General features: G+C 37.2%; 3 protein-coding genes and 2 long non-coding RNA genes across 6 annotated transcripts; 3 read left to right on the forward strand and 2 right to left on the reverse strand.

Moving 5' to 3' along the window:
• Positions 1-210: 210 nt before the first annotated feature.
• Positions 211-3,071, forward strand: LOC136245511 (uncharacterized). The gene is made up of 2 exons (XR_010695909.1): positions 211-344; positions 2,608-3,071. It is a non-coding gene; the product is annotated as an uncharacterized lncRNA (long non-coding RNA).
• Positions 3,072-3,711: 640 nt separating this feature from the next.
• Positions 3,712-7,032, reverse strand: LOC136245674 (uncharacterized). The gene is made up of 7 exons (XM_066037163.1): positions 6,694-7,032; positions 5,635-6,296; positions 4,854-5,189; positions 4,695-4,797; positions 4,481-4,639; positions 4,398-4,426; positions 3,712-4,347 (listed from the first exon to the last, which is right to left on the reverse strand). The coding sequence occupies exons 2-7, from the start codon at positions 5,740-5,742 to the stop codon at positions 3,787-3,789; spliced, it is 1,296 nt and encodes a 431-aa protein (XP_065893235.1). The 5' UTR covers positions 5,743-6,296; positions 6,694-7,032; the 3' UTR covers positions 3,712-3,786.
• A 1,252-nt stretch (positions 7,033-8,284) lies between these two features.
• LOC136245955 (uncharacterized) lies at positions 8,285-9,919 on the forward strand. Its single transcript, XM_066037408.1, has 2 exons — positions 8,285-8,478; positions 8,878-9,919. The coding sequence occupies exons 1-2, from the start codon at positions 8,285-8,287 to the stop codon at positions 9,917-9,919; spliced, it is 1,236 nt and encodes a 411-aa protein (XP_065893480.1).
• Positions 9,843-11,049, reverse strand: LOC136245713 (zinc finger protein with KRAB and SCAN domains 2-like). The gene has a single exon (XM_066037197.1). The coding sequence runs from the start codon at positions 10,883-10,885 to the stop codon at positions 10,004-10,006; it is 882 nt and encodes a 293-aa protein (XP_065893269.1). The 5' UTR covers positions 10,886-11,049; the 3' UTR covers positions 9,843-10,003.
• Positions 11,050-19,249: 8,200 nt separating this feature from the next.
• LOC136245891 (uncharacterized) lies at positions 19,250-22,479 on the forward strand. 2 transcript variants are annotated; one of them, XR_010696173.1, is made up of 4 exons: positions 19,250-19,486; positions 19,592-19,815; positions 20,209-20,284; positions 22,205-22,479. It is a non-coding gene; the product is annotated as an uncharacterized lncRNA (long non-coding RNA). The 2 variants fall into 2 exon arrangements; XR_010696172.1 differs by having other exon boundaries at positions 19,251-19,486; positions 19,592-19,791.
• Positions 22,480-22,577: the final 98 nt, after the last annotated feature.

Below are 22,577 nucleotides of genomic sequence, written 5' to 3' on the forward strand. Positions count from 1 at the left end.
TTCAATGCGCATAGAATGGTTTCACATAAAACCTAAAGTAAAGCGATTTAATTTATTACTGAATTGTCACATGACACAATTATTATGTCACCACTCAGTGATAATTGCTCTAGATTGCACGTGAATAGTGTAGATTAATATGGCGGCACTGCTTATGCTTACGGGTAACGCTATATTCACCCCACTTGATGTGGCGCCTCAAAATAATAACTTTACTTTATAAGCGCCTAGTCATTAGAGTGCACCTTTGTTAATGTCTATGGTTATGGTTTTACCTCAGCCACCTCGGCCTGTGTTGGACTTCGGTCAGTGATCCAGACTCGAGATGGAAGAGTATTTACCTTGTAAGTGGATACGCACAACACACAAGTATTAGGTGTAATGGGGGTACCCGCACGATGTAATGGCCAGTTTGCCGTCTTCAGTTGAATGTACTGACAGCATGGCAGTAATTTTGTGTACAGTTAAGAGGGAAGGGGAAGTGCAATCACTGTATAGTAGGTAGATCACAACTGCGTGAAAGTCACAGGTCAAGGCAATTTTTGCTACAGTATATAAATCAACAATCAAGGACGAAAATATGAAAGGGATCCCAATATGAAAACCACAATTGAAAGGTGCAAGTCACAATTCACATTAGGAAAGCTGCTAAGGTCAAGGGAGAATTTTGGCTAGTCAAGAGTTTGATGGTGGTGGCAGATATACCGACTACCTGATGAAATTCTAGGAAATGGGTCATAGCTGTATGCTAGAACGCAACCTTGCTTAGTGAGTATGATGGAGTCGAACTACTTGACATATTCACTATAGACTATAACTGATAATGAAAACGTGATTTTTTCACGCGTTCACAATGGTGAACAAATGTATTGTGGCCTATGGCAGGAGCAGTAGATCTTATCTATCTAGAAAACAGTATAGCTGGCAAGATAAGCAGCTCACATATCACCATGATAAGTAAAAGGCTGATTAGGTTTCACTACCCCTAATTTTACATGGGATTACTGACAGTCGTTCACCATCAACGTTTTTGCTATTTTGTTTGAAAACATGTCCTCTATTACAATGTGGTCTTTGTAAAGTGGTGGTCTTTGTATAGGGTAGTCTTAAAGTGGTGGAAGGTACTTTTTGACCTTAGATCACTCTATGTAGTGATTAATTCCCAAACATAGCATATTAGCAAGACCACTTAATTGTACTCTAGCTGGTGGTTCCCGATAGTGCTAACTAGTGCTAATACTTTCCATACAACATGTATTATTATGGGGACCCATATTATATGTAGTGGTTTACTGAGGAGAGTAGTCTACCCCTGTAGAAAGACATATAACATAAAGTGATGGTGCAACACTTCTGAATTTGTTGTTATATAATTAATAATGTGCACAATGTTGATTGTATGCATGCCTGTGATGTCACTAGATACCAAACTAACTAGTGATTCTCACCAAACTATAAATTTATGTCGTGGATTACTGCTTAGACATTTATTGCTGGGCCATTCACAAATACAGCTGTCTCGAGAGTAACATGTGTGGCAGAGTGTTCTTGGCTTGTGGGTTTGAGGTTTTGTATGTATTTTTATGTATTTGTACAATGGGAACTCAAACTCCAGGAAGTTAGGACCACTTAAGTGTTCAGATGACTCTATAATAGTCCATAGTAGTAGTATGAAAAAGCATGTAGTACTTTATAGGGCATACTCAAGATAGGTGGTTTTAAATAACTGAGGCAACTGTACAAATAAGAATAAAATGCTGTAAGTAATTTCTTGTTATGTGTAGCATGGCTAAACGTGACCCTCTGAGTGAATCCCAGACTTTTCCATAATTTTATTTTTCAGATAAATGCTACATGCTACATGCTACATAAATAATTTTGTGCATATTTTAATTATTTCAGTAAATAGTGAAGGAAAACTCGAATTGAAATATCTAATGTACCAATGAATTTGCCTCTCCATGGAGAGTAAGAATATCTTTGTTTTACTTCTGAAGCATGAAATCAAATGTGAGTTTGTGTTTGTTTACGTTGCAGTAAAATTATAATTGTTTTTACCATTTCTAAGCTTGAACAGCCTTCTTGCTTGATAGCATGGGTTTATTTTGGGCACTTGATGAATGACCCAGTTCATGATGAATAGCCTTGCTGAAAACAAACACACTTATCTCTTACGATACATTCTCTTTGCATGTGTAGCTATATTTCTTGAGACAATGTTGGACAGCTCACTCAGCACTGCAACATCTACATGTGTCACACGGTACCCAATACGTTATTACATAATGTTGTGTAACGTGTACGCCTGTAGATGGAAGCTCCATCTACTATTGATGAATAACCTTCACTGGTGCATGGTAAAGAACACATTGTATGTTTATCAATATGCTCAACTATCGTACTGTACATATGGTAATTCACATTCAAAAGTAATTTGTTGGTACATATACAACCCATGTCAGGGAACAGTACTCCATTCAGGAATAACAATAGCCAATTTAGACAGGTTTCGCTGAACAGAAATTTACATACATAATCATCTTGCAATTTCATACGAAATTCGTAGTGTGGTTGCATTTACTGTATATGCCTGCGTCTTTTTTATAGGTGGTCTACAATGGTGGTGACTAATCATACGTGTGACTGTACAACCGTACATATGATCTTCATTCTCATACACGGAATATAGTTATTCCACCAGAATTACCTTTCGATCTCTCTAATGGAGTAGTAAATACCCTTCTAGTTTTGTACACTGTACGTATGTGTGACAAGCTATATTGTATATTATTTTATTATTATTAATGTTTTACAGTGATCAGCACTGAAGGTCCACAGCAACATGTGCTGGAGCCTTAGGATTACCTAACCTAATTTCATTTTGGACACACCTTTTAGCAATTGTACAGTCTGGTTATTACTTGTAAGTTTTCATGCATTTGGTAATCCTTTTTTTTTTTTTGAACAGCCAGCTGCAGGTGTGAAGTGTTATTATTATAACTGTTACTATTTGTATGTGCTTTGTACTATAGTTGCTTGCTGTTTGCTAAGAGTTAGTTGCTTTGTTTGAACTGGTATCAAATCCCAACATGGTCTTGATTTTTTTGTAATATTATACAGTGAAACCTCACTTAATGGCCACCTCAGTAATAAGGCCACATTGTTATAGTGGCCAGGTCCAGAAAGTCCAGATGTATCTTCCACACTATTCCAGATCCATTGATTTAATTTTCGTTAATAGGTCCACCTTGTTAATAAGGCCAGTGGCCACATACTGCAGGACCAAACTGGTAAAACTAACACAATATTCCCTTAATAAAGGGGCCAGCTGAACAGACAGTCAAGGTGTCACAGCTCCTGAGTACCTGCCAAAAGCTATGTTAATAGTTTTAGCAGTGTGCTTCATGCTTTAGCAGCCATTGTGCCTCATAATCCTATCTGTGTGTTATGATGAAACCTGTAATATACGATGACACCTGTAGAATACATATTAGCTGTTACAGCAACTATAGCCAGGTTTTGATTTGTTGAAAACCTTGATAATAAGGCCACTTTGTTTATGGCTGGATTAATGAAGTTTTTAGTAATAGGGCCACTTATTGTGGGTCCAAAAGGTAGCCCTATTAACGAGGTTTCACAGGTCCAATTGACAGGATCTATGTATTGACAATCTGGTAAATATTTCTATATAGTTAAGATTTAAACTTTTGTTAGAAGAAATACGTTCAATATGAAGTACAGTATAAAGCACACAGTGAGTTTTGTTATGCATCAGTCAGTATAGATCTAATCAGTTAAGTCAATCAATTCACTCTGATCACCTGATAGCATTGTTGTGCGATGACACACTTTTCCACTGATGCATGATACAATGGCATCATAATGAGAGTTTTCATAGTATAATAATTCAAAGTGGTTGGGTTTTAGTAAACAAATGGATTTATCAAGCTCTGGCAACACTGGATATTGTAGGTCCCATTTCGATTCACTTAGTGAATGGATCACATTCCAACTGGGTACACAACCTGGCCTTGCCATAAAAAAATACACAGGAGCTCTAAATATTGTAGCAGTTGCTACCACTTCAACCTGAGTAGCCCAAGTACCTGGGATGTCTAAAGTGGTACAGTGCTCCTTGATATTTTCTGTTGGATCAAGAAAAGTTGCAAAGATGTGTTTGTTTAGGTTTACCATCTTTGAAATAACACCACGTACTGTGTGGTGTTGTTCCTGAATTCCAAATAGTTGATAAGAAATGGTTCTATAGTAACAATTTCCATCAGGCTGCATGGCTACCACTCTCCTGTTAACTTTACTTAGGAATTTATCCATACGCTGTAGTTCTTGCTATTGGCAAAATATAACAATTACAGTATGTTGATGTATTCTAGACTAACCTTAGGTAGATTGTCCACTGACTTGTCACCTACAAGGATTATGAAATCATACAGTAATGAAAATAGTGACTTCTGTACTGTACCTTTACTTGTTGGAACACATGACCTTTCACATTGGCGGTGAATGCAACGTTTCTTTTTTATACCCGGTCCACCGTATTTCTTCATATCTTTACAATGACTGCAATCCTCACAATCCTTTCTTGCACATCCAACACAATCACATCTTGTCCTTTTGACACCTGCATGATAACCATGAACAGACACATACAATTATTGCAGGAAGTGTTTACATACCAGCTTTTCTATTTTCTGTTATTTGACTTGTGCCTTCATGTTTAGAGACAACTGGCAAATGCTTTGCAGCAGGCCTAATAACTTGCATGTGGATACCAGATTTCTAAAACAACACCAACAACAATTACTGTATAGTTCTAGGGTATATCATATACTTACATCCACAGCATACTTCACTCTGGTGCGTTGCCTTGCTGCTTTAGGCCGTCCAGCTTTACGTTGTTTAGGAAGCTTTGAATATTTCTGTGATGTTTTCCATGTTTTATACTGTTTATATTTAAGCTTGATTTTTCTTGCATTTACTGTGGTATTTAGAGATGGACGGAGTACCAATCCAGAATCACTAGGTGCCATATCCTTAACAGTAGCTTCTAATGACTTTGTCAATCTCAAAACTTCTTGTAATTGACTTGACGTGTCAAAATTATATGTTAAACTTTCAAGATTCTTTAAAGCAATTCTAACTTTTTGCTGAAGTGTTTTCACAGATGGTTCCTACATGAATACAGAATTATAAACAAAAAAACACTAAAGCAAGCTAAGGCCCTAAAACAAGCACAGCAATTAATTCTAAGTTTACAATGTAACAGTCAAAATGCAATACAGGCTATTATACAGCAGAGAGTTGATTAGCTGAATACCATAATGTACATTACCTGGATGCTTAATGACTATTCAAATGATTGCATGGTTAATTTACATTATTTCCAGTTATATGAGCTAATTGTGTTGGTAAATGACTAACGACATTTGTTTGCTAGGCTACAAATTGGTTTCTAAGTGCAACAATTCAGTGAAATGTTGGCCTTAATAAACATGTACATGCATTAATTACCAAGCAAATTTCAGTATAACTTTTGGCATACAGTAAACCACCAAAACAGCTATATCAGCTTTGCTATAATAGTACATGTGTACATGATACAATCACACCAGTTACCTTTACAGGAAGTTCTTCTGTGATACGTTCAAAATCACCATCAACAGAAAAGTCAGTAGGAACATCATCCAACATAACTGGTTTTATGTGAGACTTTTCTAATGCCATACTGTCACAATTAAGAAAAGGACCCTCTAAAAAACTTCTGGGTAGAGAATTCCATCCCCAATCACCCTTTGAAATAAAAACAAGGTAGAAATGTTTGCATGGTAAATTATGAGCAATCCAGTCTTGACAAGTACAACTAGGTACAGATGTTTTCTTTCCAAAGTCAACTGTATATGTACTTCCAGAATTTCCTTGGATAAGAAATACCCCATTCTGTTCATCTGATTGAAGGATATCCTTTTCACTAAATTGCTTCCTTGCTTTTTCTTCTCGTTCTAAACAATGAAAAATAACCTTCCTGGGCTTCCTTGCAAATATGCAGGAACATGACTGTTATATGCTCTATAAGTTGAATCCATTTGAAAATTTAAGAAGAGGTATTTACGGTGTTGCTCTGGAAGAAATTCTTCAATAATCACTGTAGCAACATTAGAAAGAGACAATGCTTTACGAGGTAAATACTTGTATTTCAAAATTTTGTTCTGAGCTTCTATGCCATTGTTTGTTTCCACTGCAGCATGATAAGTTGACGCACGGAAGCACCTTGCCCATCTCTACAAAATAAATGATATAACACTGAATAGACGAGATTACCGCACAGTAATAATAAACATGGTGTAATTGGCAGGGACTATATTTGGTGATTTTGCTAACAAAGCATATTAGCAGACTGAGAATGCCAGTTTCCCATTCACCTGGTATACGCCAGCCATTGTATCAAAGGAGTCATGTTGACTTTATTTAGTTTACCAACTTAAATTCCTTCTGTTAGGGAGGCCTGAGAGCAATTTTATATTTCTTCATACATGTACTATATTCACAACCTCAAGCTTCAAGGTTGGTTTTATCCATCAAGTGCCAACAAATATTCAAATAGTTAACAAATCAAATACTATCATGCTGAATCAAATATTAAAATCATTTCAGCACACATGACTATTGCATAATTACCTGACATATACCCAACCATTTAGTTGACAGCCATTGTGAGACTTGATAATTTTTCCAAAGTGGGTTCTTCTTCAATTTGGAAACAGCTATGTTGTAGTAATGATCTTGGGGAAGTGATTCATCTGGCTTTGGAGAAGGAGCATGAGCACACTCTCGCAAAAGAGATAGTAATGTGTTGGCATCATCTTTAGTAAGATTGTGGTTATGATCTTTTACCCATCTCTCCCAGCATTGCTCACGGTGGAAATCACACAAATAGACTGTACAATCTGGAAAAACTGCATTTACTGCTAACTGCTCTGCATCAGAGTAATCAGTCATAAAGAAAGGAGGAGACCACTTAGGGTTCCACTGTTTAATAATTGACAGTGCTTCACTGATGCACTCTGCAGCTTCTGACTGGACCACAAATTCTGCTACAGTGGTGTAGTTTACATTATATTCTGGGTACAGCTTGTACGAACGAGTGACAATATGTGCATGGCAGCCAAATTTACGTGTTGTTTGCAATCTTAATCGTTTGTATTGCTTTGGCTTATCCTTCCAGTAATGTTCTCCATATTGACAATCATAAAATGTGACCTTCTCAACGGTAAAGGGAATTCCATCAAACTGAATGGTTCTGTCGCCTTCTTTCTTGGACCAGTACAACTTAGGACACTTTTCAACCTATGCACAAAGGAAAATACAATATGATCTATGGAGATACTGTTTCTAATGTAGTGTTAATTAATTAATTTATTTATTAAGGCTTTACAGCACAAGTGCTAAAGGTCTGTAGGACACCTGGTCCTACAGCCTGTGTAAAGATGTTATATAAAGTGTGCTCGAAAGGTTGTAGAAAGGAGGAAAAATCCATGACTGAACCTAGGCAGCCTCGAACCTGCAGCCATCCGATTAACGCTTGAACGCTTACAGGAATCTGCCAGGTGGTCAGGATGTTTTCTCCTCAATTTCATGTATACGTATCCAAGGAAATGAGTGACTTATTACCTCTAAGTACCCCATGTGGAACCAAATGGATATTAGTTTATTTATTAAGGCTTTGCAGCACAAGTGCTTGTTTTCATACAGGATTCTACAGCACTAGTTTTAGTTATCTAGAAACATTTAAAAGGATATTTGACTTAATTCTACTAAAATATAAATATTGCAATAGTTTGTGCAAATAGTTGTAGCTTTAAGTACTAAAAAAATGATCAAAACATTTTACTAAGTTTTGCTTGCTAAAACCTTTCACTTTTTTGTGGTTGTATGCATGCAATCATAGGACTGGATTAGTAGTGGACTGGACTACTGGACTTTTTTTGTCTTTTTAGCACATATTTCGGCAACTGGTTGTAGTTATTTACTACACTGAATGTAAAATATGCAGGTGGACCTGTCTACCTGTTCATCTAATAGTGCGTTTACACTAACACTTGGGCACGGTACGGTACGGCACGGCACGGCACGGTACAATATTGACATGCGTTTACACAGAAAAAATTGCAACTGCGCTGGGAAGTTAAATAACCGGAACGTGAGTTCACGTGATTTGTTTAAAGACTCTGACGAGATGGAAGTCGCCTTTTCTGCAACGTGCTCCGCAATGCGTGTGAGTGAAGGGGACCAATTTGAGGAACAATATCAACGGCTACGTATACTGCTTAGCAGACGACGTAGGGTAGTTCGTCGTAAGCGTTTAGAAGCTAGAAGAAGATACGTTCGTTTGATGATGGTATTGTCCATGGCAGTGATGGCTACCTTTGTGCCACAGCCAAGGGTACAGTGGACGCTACAAAGGTACTGGATATAATTTTGCTATGCAGATAGCCAAGTGTGGTGAAGATTTTACGTACTGACATTTCAGTTTAATAAATTCAGTACTTCAGTGTAGCTAGTACAGTAGCTAGATGTTTTCTACTAGCCCTTTTATACGTAGTTTTGTATTCATGCACAGTACATTAAAAAAAAAATCTTTCAGTATTTGTGTACAAGGGTTAAGTTGAAGCAGTGTTTATACGTGTCTTGCACATGCTAGGGGTAGCCAATGACTTTGTACTCTAAAATAATGTGTAATTTTAAAATACAATCATCTAGGTATTGGACTCTAGTACAGCATTTTTATCATGGGTGTTGGCTACCCCCTGAGCATGCGAGAGGCAACACATTTGCATTACAGCTGTATATATAACTTTTTAGGTCATCATCCTGGTGGAACTACATAGTGTTGGAAACATTTACACCTACCCATTGGCTTGAAAACTTTCGTGTCAGCAAAGAAACATTTCAGTATTTGTGCATCAAGTTAAAGCCACTAATAGCCCGTCAAAATACTCAACTCCGTAAATGCGTTTCTGTAGAGAAACGTGTTGCTATAACTTTATGGTGTCTTGCTACTTGCTCAGAGTACCGTACAATTGCTCACCTGTTTGGTATAGCCCGATGTACAGTTTGTGAGATAGTTCATGACACTTGCCGAGCCATTGTGTCTGCCTTGCAAAAACTATTCATCAAGTTTCCTGATGGTGATAACCGCCAAGAAGTGGTTGATGGGTTTAAGTCTACCTGGGGAATGATTCAGTGTGTGGGATCAGTTGATGGCTGTCACATCCCTGTGATGCCACCAGCATTGAATCATACTGACTATTACAATAGAAAGGGATGGTACTCCATCCTATTGCAAGCTGTTGTGGACTACAAGTATATATTCAGGGACATTTGTGTTGGGTGGCCTGGCAGTGTCCATGATGCTAGGGTATTTAAGAATTCTGGAATTTATACCAAGCTATCTGTTGATAAGATTCTTGATGGCAGTGAGATACAAATTTCAGACACCACCATTCCTCTTTTTATAATTGGCGATTCCGCCTACCCTTTAAGTAAGTTTCTGATGAAACCCTTTGCACACAACACTGCTTTGTCAACTCAGCAAAAGACATTTAATTACACTTTGTCACGATCCAGGATTGTTGTGGAAAATGCTTTTGGACGCTTGAAAGCTAGGTGGAGAAGGCTAACAAAGAGGAACGACATGAGTATTACCCATGTCCCTCATGTTATCACTGCCTGTTGTATCCTACATAACATTTGTGAGATGTTCAATGATGCTATCCCTGAATCTTGGCTGAACGCAGAGGTGGATATGGACCAGCCACCAACCGCTACTACTCCAGAGGACACTACATACACGAGTGATGCAACAATTATTCGTAATACATTGGTTGACTATTACAGTACATAATTGCACATACAGTGTACGTACATATGTTCTAGGTAGATAATTATGTCATACATATATATAATATGTTATGTGTACAGCTATACTTTATGAGTTGTAATCAAAACCTTGGTAATCACCATATTCACAATTACCACCAGATTCACTGCTACCTGCACTGTACGCACTTGGTGAACGATGATATTGACCAGCAAACACTGGTGCACTGGTCATGGATGGGCGCTGACCACACAACATGCCAAACAGCTGCAATTGAAAATCTCTCTCTTCCCGTCTTTGCCTCTCTGCTCTTTCAATTTGCTCCCTCTGCATATCTTGTTGCATCTTTAGCATGTCTTGTTCAATTTTCATTCTTTTTTCTTCAAGGTCTGCATACACACGGTCACTTTCTGTCTGCTGGGAGCTGATTTTTTCACACATTTTATCTATTACCTTTTCCATTTTATCTATCTTTGCAGATTTCTTCCTTTTTGAGCCAGCAAGTTTTGGCTTTACATCTTCTTCATCCTCTTTAGCCACTAATGCAGTTGTAACGTCACCATCTTTGCTTGGTTCTTTTGGTTCATTCTCACTTACATTGTTCTCATCTTCTAAATCTGTCTCTGGTATTTCATCAACTTCATCGTCAATCGAAGACTTAACAACTGAGGTATCAAGTATGAAGGGAGGGTTCACACTGTGTTTGGCGCTCATCACTTCGTTCATTTTTTCATAGAACTTGTTGCTCTTCTTTCGATTGTTCCCTGTCTGTTTATGCCCATCTTTGATCTTCCTGTAATCGCCTTTCAACTTCTTAATTTTATCGCGACACTGAACAAGTGTTCTTTCGTATCCCGCCTTTTGCATTTGGTCACTCAGTCTAGCATAAATCTGACTATTCTTCTTACAACCCTCCAGGTCTTCTTGAATGGTCCCATCGCCCCACAGCTCAATCAATTTGAACGTTTCTGGATCAGTCCAAGCAGCCATCTTAATAATTATTTTTCGAGACGCTCGACTAGGCGCTTCATACTTCTAGTAAATCTTTGTATATTTTCGTAGCATTGTGTACCGTGCCGTGCTAGCCCGGCTGAAGCACCAGGGCCAACTGTACCCGGCACGGTACGCTTCGGATCAGTTTACACTAGCAAAATTAAGCGTGCCGTGCCGTGTCGTGCCGTACCGTACCGTGCCCAAGTGCTAGTGTAAACGCACTATTAGAAATGCAAAGTAGTGTAGTTGAGCAGGTACCATTTGCTAATTAATCTTGAGTTATTGTGCATAAGCAGTTATTGACTACATCACCGAGTTTAAATGAACATGTATAAATTCATGCATTGTACAGTCAAGCTTCTGTCCTTGCATCCATTGTATGACTAGCATTGTAATCATCTAGTATAAATTGTACAGTGCATGTTAATACAGTAACCGTGCATCCTAATACTGTTGTATACAAGCAAGAGTCCATAATCTTGATACAAGTAATAGTTATCCAAGTCCCTGTCCAAGTCAGCAAATTTAAGTGGTGTTAACCGATTTGTTATTCCATTCGTTGATACATAATTTCAGCTGGACAAAATTGACAAGTCTGGTTAGGCCATATTGTGTGTGTTGTTGGTGGAGGGAGAAGTCTAACTTTACATTCAATGTACCAATAGATACAACCAGTTACCCAAATATTGTGGTAAGAAGGCAGTCCAGTCCACCAGTCCAGCCCAGTGATTGTATACTGTTTTAGCACTACAAATATCAAACAGGACATACGTTTAACTAAAAGTAATTGTTTCTTTATTGAGATACAGTTAGTTGTAAAACTACAACGAACTAAGCTTAGCTGTTTGTAAGCCCTGGACACAACCACAATACATTGAGTAGACCAAGAGAAGTAATTAGTTATCATTATCCCAAGGTCTTTAATTAGTTCTCTCAATTCAATGTTGATGATATTGAGGAAGCGGCATACTGAGCTCTACTATTATTATTGTAGCACCAAAAGTGTAAAACAGCACATTTGGAACGGTTAAGACAAATTATGCAACATGGACCAACTGCTTGCTATTCTAAGGTCCTCTTGTATAATGTTGAAGTCTTCAGTAGTCTTAACTGCACGTATGCACTTGGTGTCATCAGCTAATAAAAAGGGCAGTAAGTCTTATGTAGTGAAGGAAGATCATTGATGTAAAGAATGAACAAAAGAGGACCAAGGATGATACCTTGAGGTACTTAAGGTAGCATCCCTGTATGCATGCTACAGATATAGCTATAGGGGCAGGTGAAATTAACTGCTAGCTACTTGAAGGGGCAAACGATCTGTTAGACTGTTTAATACCAGTAAGATTTAAACATTTTTGTAGACCTCACCTGCATTTCCTCATTTTCTTTGTTGTCTGACTGCACAAGGTGGTTGCAGGAGTGAGACCTGCGTACCCCATAGGTAGTAATGGTGGAAGAGCTGTGCTTGTTTAGCAGCTGCTCTAGATTGTCAGTATATCCTTCATAATATACACCACGTAGTTCCAATCCATTCGCCCATTCTGGTGTTTCAATCGCAATATTTGGAGCCTTGTCTGGAGCAATAAAAACTTCCTCCATATACGCGGCGATTCTCACCACGAGTTCAAACCGCTACCAGAGAAAACCGGTAAACCATTAAGCGCTATTAGAAAAAAGGGTTATAAATTTTATAGAGGCGCCACATCAAGTGGGGTGAATATAGCGTTACCCTTATGCTTACCTCTTTAGCGCTACTTATGCTATGGAAAATTATTGATATGCGAAGAAGAAATATTTACAACAAACACAGAAGACAATGCTTGCTGCTCAAGAGGCTCAATGATCGATGAAGAAACTACACCATTATGGAATTCAAGGTAACATCTATAATTGGATATTCAGCTGGCTAACAAAGAGAACGCAAAGGGTAGTCATCAAGGGTCACAGTTCAACATCTATTCATGTTGATTCAGGAGTTCCACAAGGTACAGTCTTAGGCCCACTAATGTTTTTATTATACATCAATGACATTACTACTAACATCACATCCAGTGTCAGACTATTTGCAGATGACTGTGTACTATACCGTGTCATTCACTCAGAACAGGATCATCATCTTTTACAACAGGACTTAAACTACATCATCCAATGGACTAGGCGATGGCAGATGAGCCTAAATACCAACAAATGTGCTATACTCACCTGTTCTAGATCTACCTCACCACCTGAGTTCCAGTATTACATAGACAATGAAGCACTTACTCGTACAAATCAGCATCTATATCTCGGAGTCCTATTTCACTCGTCAATGTCATTCTCTCCACACATTAGCAACATCACTAGTAATGCAATAAAGTCACTAAACTTTGTGAGACGTAACTTAAACAGTTGTGATGAATCAGTTAAATCCGCTGCCTACCTGGGACTAATTCGACCAAAACTAGAGTATGCATCCTCAGTCTGGGATCCTCACTTATCTAAAGATATCTAAGCCATTGAGAGGGTGCAGAGAATTGCTGCCAGATGGGTAAAATCTAACTGCAACTGGGAAAACAGTGTGACCAGCATGCTTTCAGAGTTGCAATGGCCCGCATTGAACATTAGAAGACAAATTTCAAGGCTCTCTATCTTATACCAAGGACTACACAATTCAGTTTCACTAGAAATACCTACCTACATTACAGCCACTACCACTACACCCTTCACTAGATTTCAACATTATTTTCACTTCAATATACCTACTGCTAGAACTAATTATTATCATAATAGTTACTTTCTAAATCCTTTCATGATTGGAACTTACTACCCATTTCTGCTATCGAAGCTGCTACTCTAGATAATTTTACTAATCAAATACGTAAGTTATTAATTGTATAATTATATTATCGTAACTTTTTTTTCTTTTTATTGTAATATATGCACTATAACTCACTGATTGATTATAACTAGCAATTATATGTATGTACTGTATGCTGTAACTTATTATTTATGAATAGTAATTGTAATCAACACATGCACTGTTTATTATTAGTAACTGTAACATACACATTGTAGCATACATACTTTAACTTATTGATTGTAACGTGTTCTGTGATTTACATCCTAGGCAAACCAGCTGTGCTGCCTGCCTAGTAATTAATAATAAAGAAAAAATAAAGATCGAAAGAAGTGTGTTACAGAAAGAAGAAGACATAGAAGGCCAGTGAATGATCATTCTACTGTTTTGAATGCTTTCTTGTATGTTTTTACTCCTACACGTATAAACTGGTCTAGCTATTTGCAAATTGCAATTGTTTAACATGTACGTAGCTATCAATACATAACTGTATATTTTTAAACTGTAGGATGTACTTGTTTGCTGCTCTCTGTAACAAGAGAGTTATTCGTAGTGTGTGGGTTAAACCAAGGAGAACTGGATACTGGGATGCAGCCAAGAGAGGAATATTTGGAGATGAGTGGTGGATTGATAATTTGCGTATGAGCAAGGCAACGTTTATTAAACTCTGCACTGAGTTACAACCATACTTGAAGAAAGATCCGTGTAGAAGTCGTGCACCAATTGCTGTCGATCAGCAAGTAGCAGTAACCATTTGGAGACTGGCAACAAATGTTGAATATCGGACCATCACGTGTAAATGAACCCCTGCGCATTAAGCTTCTCTGCTATGTCTTCGTATATAGCTTTATTGCGCGTAACAGAATCCAGTTTCTCTTGTACACTACTTTCTCCCCAAATTGCTATCAATGCACGGGTAGCATTATTAGTCCAGCCTGCAGCTGTTCCGGCCATTGTTCTTGCGCGAAATGTCTATGTTTGTCATGTGTACAGCGGCGTCCGTTGTATAGATGCGCATTCAATCCGCACAAACCACCTCGGTAAGTGGCTTCAGTTGATTGCGAATTGAAACCGCATTGTGCTAATTCGCTTCTAATGTGAAACCTCTCAAAGCAGTTCTAATGCGCATTGAAATGTAATGTGAAAAGGCCTTAAGACTATGTGTTATGAATTGGATTTCTATCATCCATTTGTGACCAACTAGTAACCTCACTAGTATATATGCTGGTGGCAAAGTAACGTTCACATCACTATTTCATTATTTATATTAATGAATAATACTTGTGACAATGATTCTTATCTGCTAGGTATGCTTGATCAGTAGCGTAGCCATACCAAGGCTAACTAGGGCTGACGCCATGGTAATCACAGTCCAAGCCCTGGTAACTGGAAGTTATCTGTCAGTCCTAAGTACAGTTGTCATGAATAAAAGCCCTGGTAGCCCTGGTCATTATGGAAGGCTGGCTATGCCACTGCAACTACATACAGTATATCCCTTCTACAGGTCAATTGCAATATTGACAAAAGTAACTGTACATGTCTGCCATAATACACACCTTAGCCCATTTATGGTTTTAAGGGTAATATAAATTAGCTTTTGAGGCTCAATGCTAAATTAATTATGAACAGTCCTACAGTGAAGCCCCGCAAAAGTCTTCACTACATGTGTAGTGTACACAAAAGTATTATGTGTAGTGCACAAGTTCAATATACATACAACATAAAGCCTGCCATATGTGTGCTTTCTTGCCTAGTTTATTGTTTGCCAGTTTGGGGTCCTCCATGTAGACATTTTAGCAAAGCAAATAGAATTCGCAAACTCTCAATCAAGAGTTTCAATAAACAACCAGCCTCTGTTTGACATTGTTGTGTATGTCTTGTTATGCATGGCATGCAATAGTAATGCTGTGTAGCAATATCCAATCATGGCTACATGCATACAGTACATACTGTACATACATTCTGTAAACAAAAGTAAATGTAAAACTTTTGCAGGTTCAATGCATGGAGACAACACTAGCCATGCCTAATGATCTCACATGTTTTGTCCTAAGACCTGAATGCCAACAGAATACCTTCTCACACTGCTCATTTATTATTAGCCACCTGTTGGCACCACAAAATTGCCACAGGATGGCATATGCATATAATTGGCTAAGCTAGCTAGCCTCAAGGAAAATATTCATGTTTGATATGGTGGATGCTGTCTTTCTGTGGAGCAAGGTAGCTAACTTACCATCCGGCAAATCTAAATTCCTTATGTCATGCTATTTTTGCTGTTTGTATGCATAGATATTTCTGCTGCTTTGCTGATAGTTATGTGACATGTGCAATCACCCTATGTCCTTGTACACATGTCCTATATATAATTGTTGGTTTTGGTCCTATAAGGGCAGTATATCCTTGCACAGGCTGTGCCCTTAGTTGTACCCTATATCCTTCATTAAATTATAACAAATCAGAAAAAAAAAACAATTTACAGTGTGTTAGGTACTGTTAAAGATAGCCACATATTATGGCTAATCGTGAGATCTGTAGTAATTTAGCAATCGTCACTATATGAACCTTTCAATTATAACATAGCTAGCTAGATACAAGTTTCACCATGCACTTTAGCCGTGCATGCATTACAATGTGAAGGTTAGACACCAAAGATACTATATACATTACCTATTTATTATTACATCATCCAATTAACATTCTATGGCTTTCTGTATTAGTATTGTGAGCCGCGTCTACCTGAATTAGCTAGCTACCTAGCTACAAATATCTAAATTCATGCAAATCTGCTGGTAGCTTAACTGTCAAGGATGGTATCTATCAATTCAGAAGCCGATATGCAACTTGATGAATGTGCATCTGAAACGATTTCTGCATCAGTGAAAGACAACTCACAGCGGAGGACAAGGCAAAAAGAAAAACGCAAGAAACGAAGGATCAGAGGACCACGGAAGGCTTTAGGGCGGAAACAAAGGCTCACAGTAACATTAAACAAATTAAAAAAGGAACTACTGTTTGCAAAGGATGGAATGGAGAGCAATTGTGAGTTTATAGAAAAGTCTCAGGACAAAAGGTAACTATATGCTTTAGTTCAATGCCTCAAAGACGTGACGTCATAAGTATAGCTAAAGCTTCTAGCTAAAGGGTCGATGGGTTGTACAGCTTCATTATTACTTAAGGTGCACATGTTTAGTTTTTTATGTACACAATAATAATAATAATAATTGATGCTATGTGTCTGTAAGTACTTGGTGATGAGCTTAAATCAGGTTGATTCTATACGAAATTGAAAATTATTATGGCCAGCTAAGTAAATTCAAATTTTCTGTATATTTAGATACGCGGCTACTGTAACTATAGCTCTTGAGATGTAGTGGTGTAACTATATTATACATACATGCATATGCAGGTAATATGTAATATGTTATAATAGTATGGGATGGATTTGTATACGTATCTGTTGTGCTCTTTGAAAATGTAGCTACCTTGCACAATAAAAAGAAGGTACGTAGCTATGGAGGGTAACTGCATAAAAATTATGTAGAAAGCATCTTTTATCAAATTCAATGTAAGTGCTAACATGCATCCAAATTTTAATCAAAAAGTTTTGCACAGGTAAAAAAAAACCTAATTATAATTATATAATGAGATAGGTACAAAATCACTGGAATATAATTAATGAGTATTTGACATTGCATGCATGCGCATGCAAATTAGCTTTGATCAATCATCTACTAGTTAACTACCTGCAATTTAACTTTTAGGGTTCACCAATTATCCAAACATTTGTCTTCTTTTTGTGGAACCAAGGCAAGCTGCAGTGGCCAAATTCATTGTGCTCACTATGGATCTAGAATACTGAAGTCAGTTAAGCATGTTGCCTATAAAGATCTGACGTTCAACAAAGAACATGTCTTAGGTAAAGGTGTATTTGGTAAATGCTTTCGAGGAAAACATGCTAATTTGGATGTTTGCATTAAGGTATTCAGAGAAGAGGAAATATATCAATCCACGTTTGCTGTTGAAGCTACCCTACTTTCACAGTGCTGCCATGCCAATTTGCCTTGGCTTTATGGTGCTGTTTTTCATCCAAAAGCAATAATAATTAGCTTACATGCTGTTGAAGGCAACTCGATCACTATCCATTCCACGTGCTGCAGTGGCTGTAAGGATCCAGAGAAAATGGTCTCCAGAGAAAATTGGAAGAAAATTTTGTATGGCGTTATTTCAGCAATTTGCTATCTACACAATAAATCTATTTTACATAATGATATAAAAGGCAATAATGTTGTCATTGACAAACGGGGGCTGAGGTTAGCAGCATTTTGATCGATCTTGGTAAAGGTTGCTATATAAAAGGTGCAAAATCTTACCACCTGTCTTCTGATGCAAGACGAAGAAAGCATGTGAAGCAGTATCCACATATTGCAACTGATCTAATTGATGGCCACTGCAACCAAAGTAAGAAGAGTGATGTGTATTCCTTAGGAAGAATAGTAAAGCAAGTTAACGACTGCCATTTAAAAATACCTGCATTAGAATCTTTGAGTAGTCTATGCATGGAATACTACTGTGAAAAACGGCTGCAAATGACAGACATCAATACTTTTGTATATAATTTATTTTATTAAAACTTCTAAATGTACTGTGATGTTAATCTTACAAAATTATATATAATCACAATAGTAATATTACTATATGCTACTATAATATATGACCATTTCAGCAATAACACGCATTGGTTGCACAAGCATGCATAAAATTAAACAAGTTGATGATGTGCTACTTCTAAAATCCAGGTGCCATGCAGCTACTCTACCTTGATTGATTATATCACCATTACAATAGGAATTTTGCATCACTTTATACCTGATAATTGATTTTATTGTTATACTGTATTTTGTAATTTGTGCAATGCATGAAATATATTTTTATGTGCTGCAAAGGATGTGAGTTTTACACTTTACTCACTTGCTGTCATAAGTATGCGTAAGTACTCCCACTTTCAATGCAATGAGATACGCACTTTCTGGATCCTATGTATGATGAATACTGTGGTGTTTCAACTGTCATCAAATGCCTGAGAGCCTACTGGCAAAACCACCAACAAGGATGGTACAAAGTCGCTAAACCCAGTTTAGGTGAAGTTGAAGGTTAGCTTGAGCTAAGACTTGGTAATTATAATAGGCTTTATTAAGCCAAAAGGCTGCTTTGACGCACAGGTGTGGGTGTAGCTTAGATTTGGACCTTGCATCTGATGTGCGTCATTATGCTACCAAAGCTAATCAAACTAGCACAATTCAAGGTAAAATTTATTTTACATTGTGCACTTGTGATCACAGATTTGGTTATATAATTTTGATAGTGATATAATGGTGATAGTAGTTTTTTGCAGTTCTGGAGGTTTTAACTGGGATGAAAATCTCTTGTGGGACCACCGAACTCAAATAACTTATATTATCATTTTAAATTCTTTTAATCCAAAATTAACTGAATTCATGTATGCAAGCATGTTTGGCATTGGTTTTAACTGAGACGACAATGTTGGCTTTTGTGGGACCGATTTACCAGCATGCATGCATACACATTCTGTATCTTCCCATATTTATACAGTGTGATCACATATGCAACTTTAGAGTAACTTGACAATGTATGCATAGATGTACAATTGTTAAATTTCTTTTTTATCCTGTAGGTGAAGGTTGAGATCAAAAGGGACCACACTTATCGAAGTACTACAAATTGAAACTACAAATACACAGGTAAACGGAATTATAATTACTTATAAGCGTATTTTACATGTGCTCCTATTATTTATGTTTCACGTTGATGGTTGATATAATATTGCTGTTTTTTCTGTTGTGTAGCACTGATACCTAGCAACTGTTGCAGTGTTTTGCACGGACTCATATGCTACACCATCAGATCACAATATAGACAGCAGTAGAACTAAGCCCTTGAGTGCCATACTGTTTCATATACACTCTTTCTGGTGTACTAACTGACACTTAATGGGCTGGCTTAGATTTGGACCGTGCGTCTGATGTGCATCATTATGCTACCAAAGGTAATCAAACTAGCACAATTCAAGGTAAAATTTATTTTACATTGTGCACTTGTGATCACAGATTTGGTTATATAATTTTGATAGTGATATAATGGTGATAGTAGTTTTTTTGCAGTTCTGGAGGTTTTAACTGGGATGAAAATCTCTTGTGGGACCACCAAACTCAAATAATGTATATTATCATTTTAAATTCTTTTTAATCCAAAATTAACTAAATACAATGTATGCATGCATGTTTGGCATTGGTTTTAACTGAGACGACAATGTTGTCTTTTGTGGGACCGATTTACCAGCATGCATGCGTACACATACTGTATCTTCCCATATTTATACAGTGTGATCACATATGCAACTTGAGAGTAACCTGACAATGTATTCATAGATGTACAATTGTTAAATTTCTTTTTTATCCTGTAGGTGAAGGTTGAGATCAAAAGGGACCACACTTATCGATGTACTACAAAACTACAAACTGAAACTGTAATAGACACAGGTAAACTCTATTGTATGTAACATGGGCACTAAGGTTTTGCCTGATATGTATGTGCACAGTGTTGGGGGTAACGCGTTACGTAATAATATTACCTTTTCAAGTAACGAAGTAATATAACGTGCTACATCTGAAATCGCGGTATTATAACTCGCGTTACTTAACATTGAGAAGTAGCACGTTACAATAGTAACACGTTACTCGCGTTAACGTTACTTTAAGTTACTATAATAATATTGCACAAGTTACTGTAATAATATTACATATGCATCGTAACAAACTTCTAGCAACAAGAAAAGCACGATAAAACCATCAAAAATAGCGAGCACGACACTTTTCTAATAAATGAGCATCGTCAGTCTAATAACGTGACCTTGTTATCTCATGGCGATCAGTGTGTTCACAGCTTAAACATGGCTAACAGGAGTTGTACAAGTGTTGATGTGTACCTAGAACAAACTCTGGAACTAGATACAGGTGGAAGACACAAAGCAGCTGGGTTTCTGAAGATTTTAATTAGACATTTTACAAAAGTAATATGTAACTTAATATATTACAAATACTTTTATTTTGGAGTAATATGTAACTGTAACGGCGTTACCCTTGGCTGTAGTAAAGAGTAATACGTAATATATTACTTTTAAAAAGTAACTACCCCAACACTGTATGTGCAATAGCCAGACTGTGTGTAAACCCCGAATGCCCAGTTTATATCTAATAAATAACATAATTGAAAGCAAATTTCCCTGGGAGCCATTATGAACCATCAATGAACAGACCATTAGGATGTGTTCAGTAATTAAAAGTCTATCAAAAGGACTTCCTAAAGCTATGGCACTATAATTCTAACTTAATTCAACTTTTTATAACTCGTACGATAACAAGAATCGCAGAACACTTTCCCTGTGAGTTGTTTTCTTGGTCAAATTTTAAATCTCAGTCATATTATACTAATCAGATGATAGGTGGGCTACATTTCAGCTACTCAGGCATACAAATAGAATGTAGCCCGGGTGGCTCCTTTGATATGAGGTGTGAAAGTGTTACATGTTATAGTTATACCCTGTTACGAGGATGATATCTTAGTTATTACACTCGTCCTTGGCTTTGCCTCGGACAAGTATAGTAATGATGATAACATCCGAGTATACGGGTTGTAACTAATTTATGCTTCAGTACTTGCTCAAGAGTATGCAGAAAATTAATTACTGTAACTTCCAGTTGTAGTTCCAACAAGCTCCTGTCACTATTATACCAGTACTCACTCTTTTGTCTGCGAATAAGCCTCCTAGGCACTGGAGGGGCACTATATATTGGTTACGAAGAGCGATTTCACAAAGTAGCAGTTTCAGATATGCTTGGCTTTTATCTAAGTTACTGTGAAGGTTTCGAGGGGAGTGTACAAGAGGATAAGAAGACCAGCAAACAGCTATCATTAGTCTAAGACACTGGAGTGGTGAGTATCAAGAAAAATAGTTTTTTTATCTTAGCAGCTGGGACTGATTGCTGTAGCAAAAACTCAACATGGACTGTACATGACATTGGTTTACTATCGCTTGTATAGTATTACTGTGTAAAGGAGTAATGCTTTTTGCAAAATTCTGCAGGCTATAGTGCTGCACAAATTTGTTTTAGCATTAATACTTCCATATAGGTTGTTGCTCCATTGGTAGGCAGTGTCACTTGCAGTTGTTAGGATGGCCACAAACAAGTCTAGGTGGCTCCACTACCGGGTGATAACTAAAATATCGCATAGTAGCAGTACCAGTCTGGCTATATGGTAGTTATATATCCAAAAGCACAACTTTTATACTCCCATGCACTGGGGTATAAGTGCTTATAAGCATATTTTTATATGAGCATCTTATATAATATATTCCATGTTTATGGTTGATATAACATTACTTTATTTCTGTTTTGCAGCACTGATACCTAGCAGATGTCCATGTGTCCATCAATTGTCTGAAATCTTAAGAAGCAGCTTGGAGGTAACTATTTGGTTGGTTGTCACAGCTATCTCACAACATCACAATAAAAACAAAAATATGGAGACAATAACAAACCGTTTACTTTTAACTTGTGGGATACCTATGCACTGAAACAGATACTGTTGCATGTATTTGACTAAAAATAGTGTATAATATAACTTTTATACATTGCACTATGACATGTTTCACAATCTATACCCTTGTATTACGTCCATGGTGCTTATAGATATAATATAATTTTTAAACATCCGTGCATAGGACATTGCATGTGTTTTATCGTTTTACAATGGACACGAAATGAAGTTAAA

Source organism: Dysidea avara, chromosome 15 (genome assembly GCF_963678975.1).
Source record: "Dysidea avara chromosome 15, odDysAvar1.4, whole genome shotgun sequence".
Classification (NCBI taxonomy): Eukaryota; Metazoa; Porifera; class Demospongiae; order Dictyoceratida; family Dysideidae; genus Dysidea; species Dysidea avara.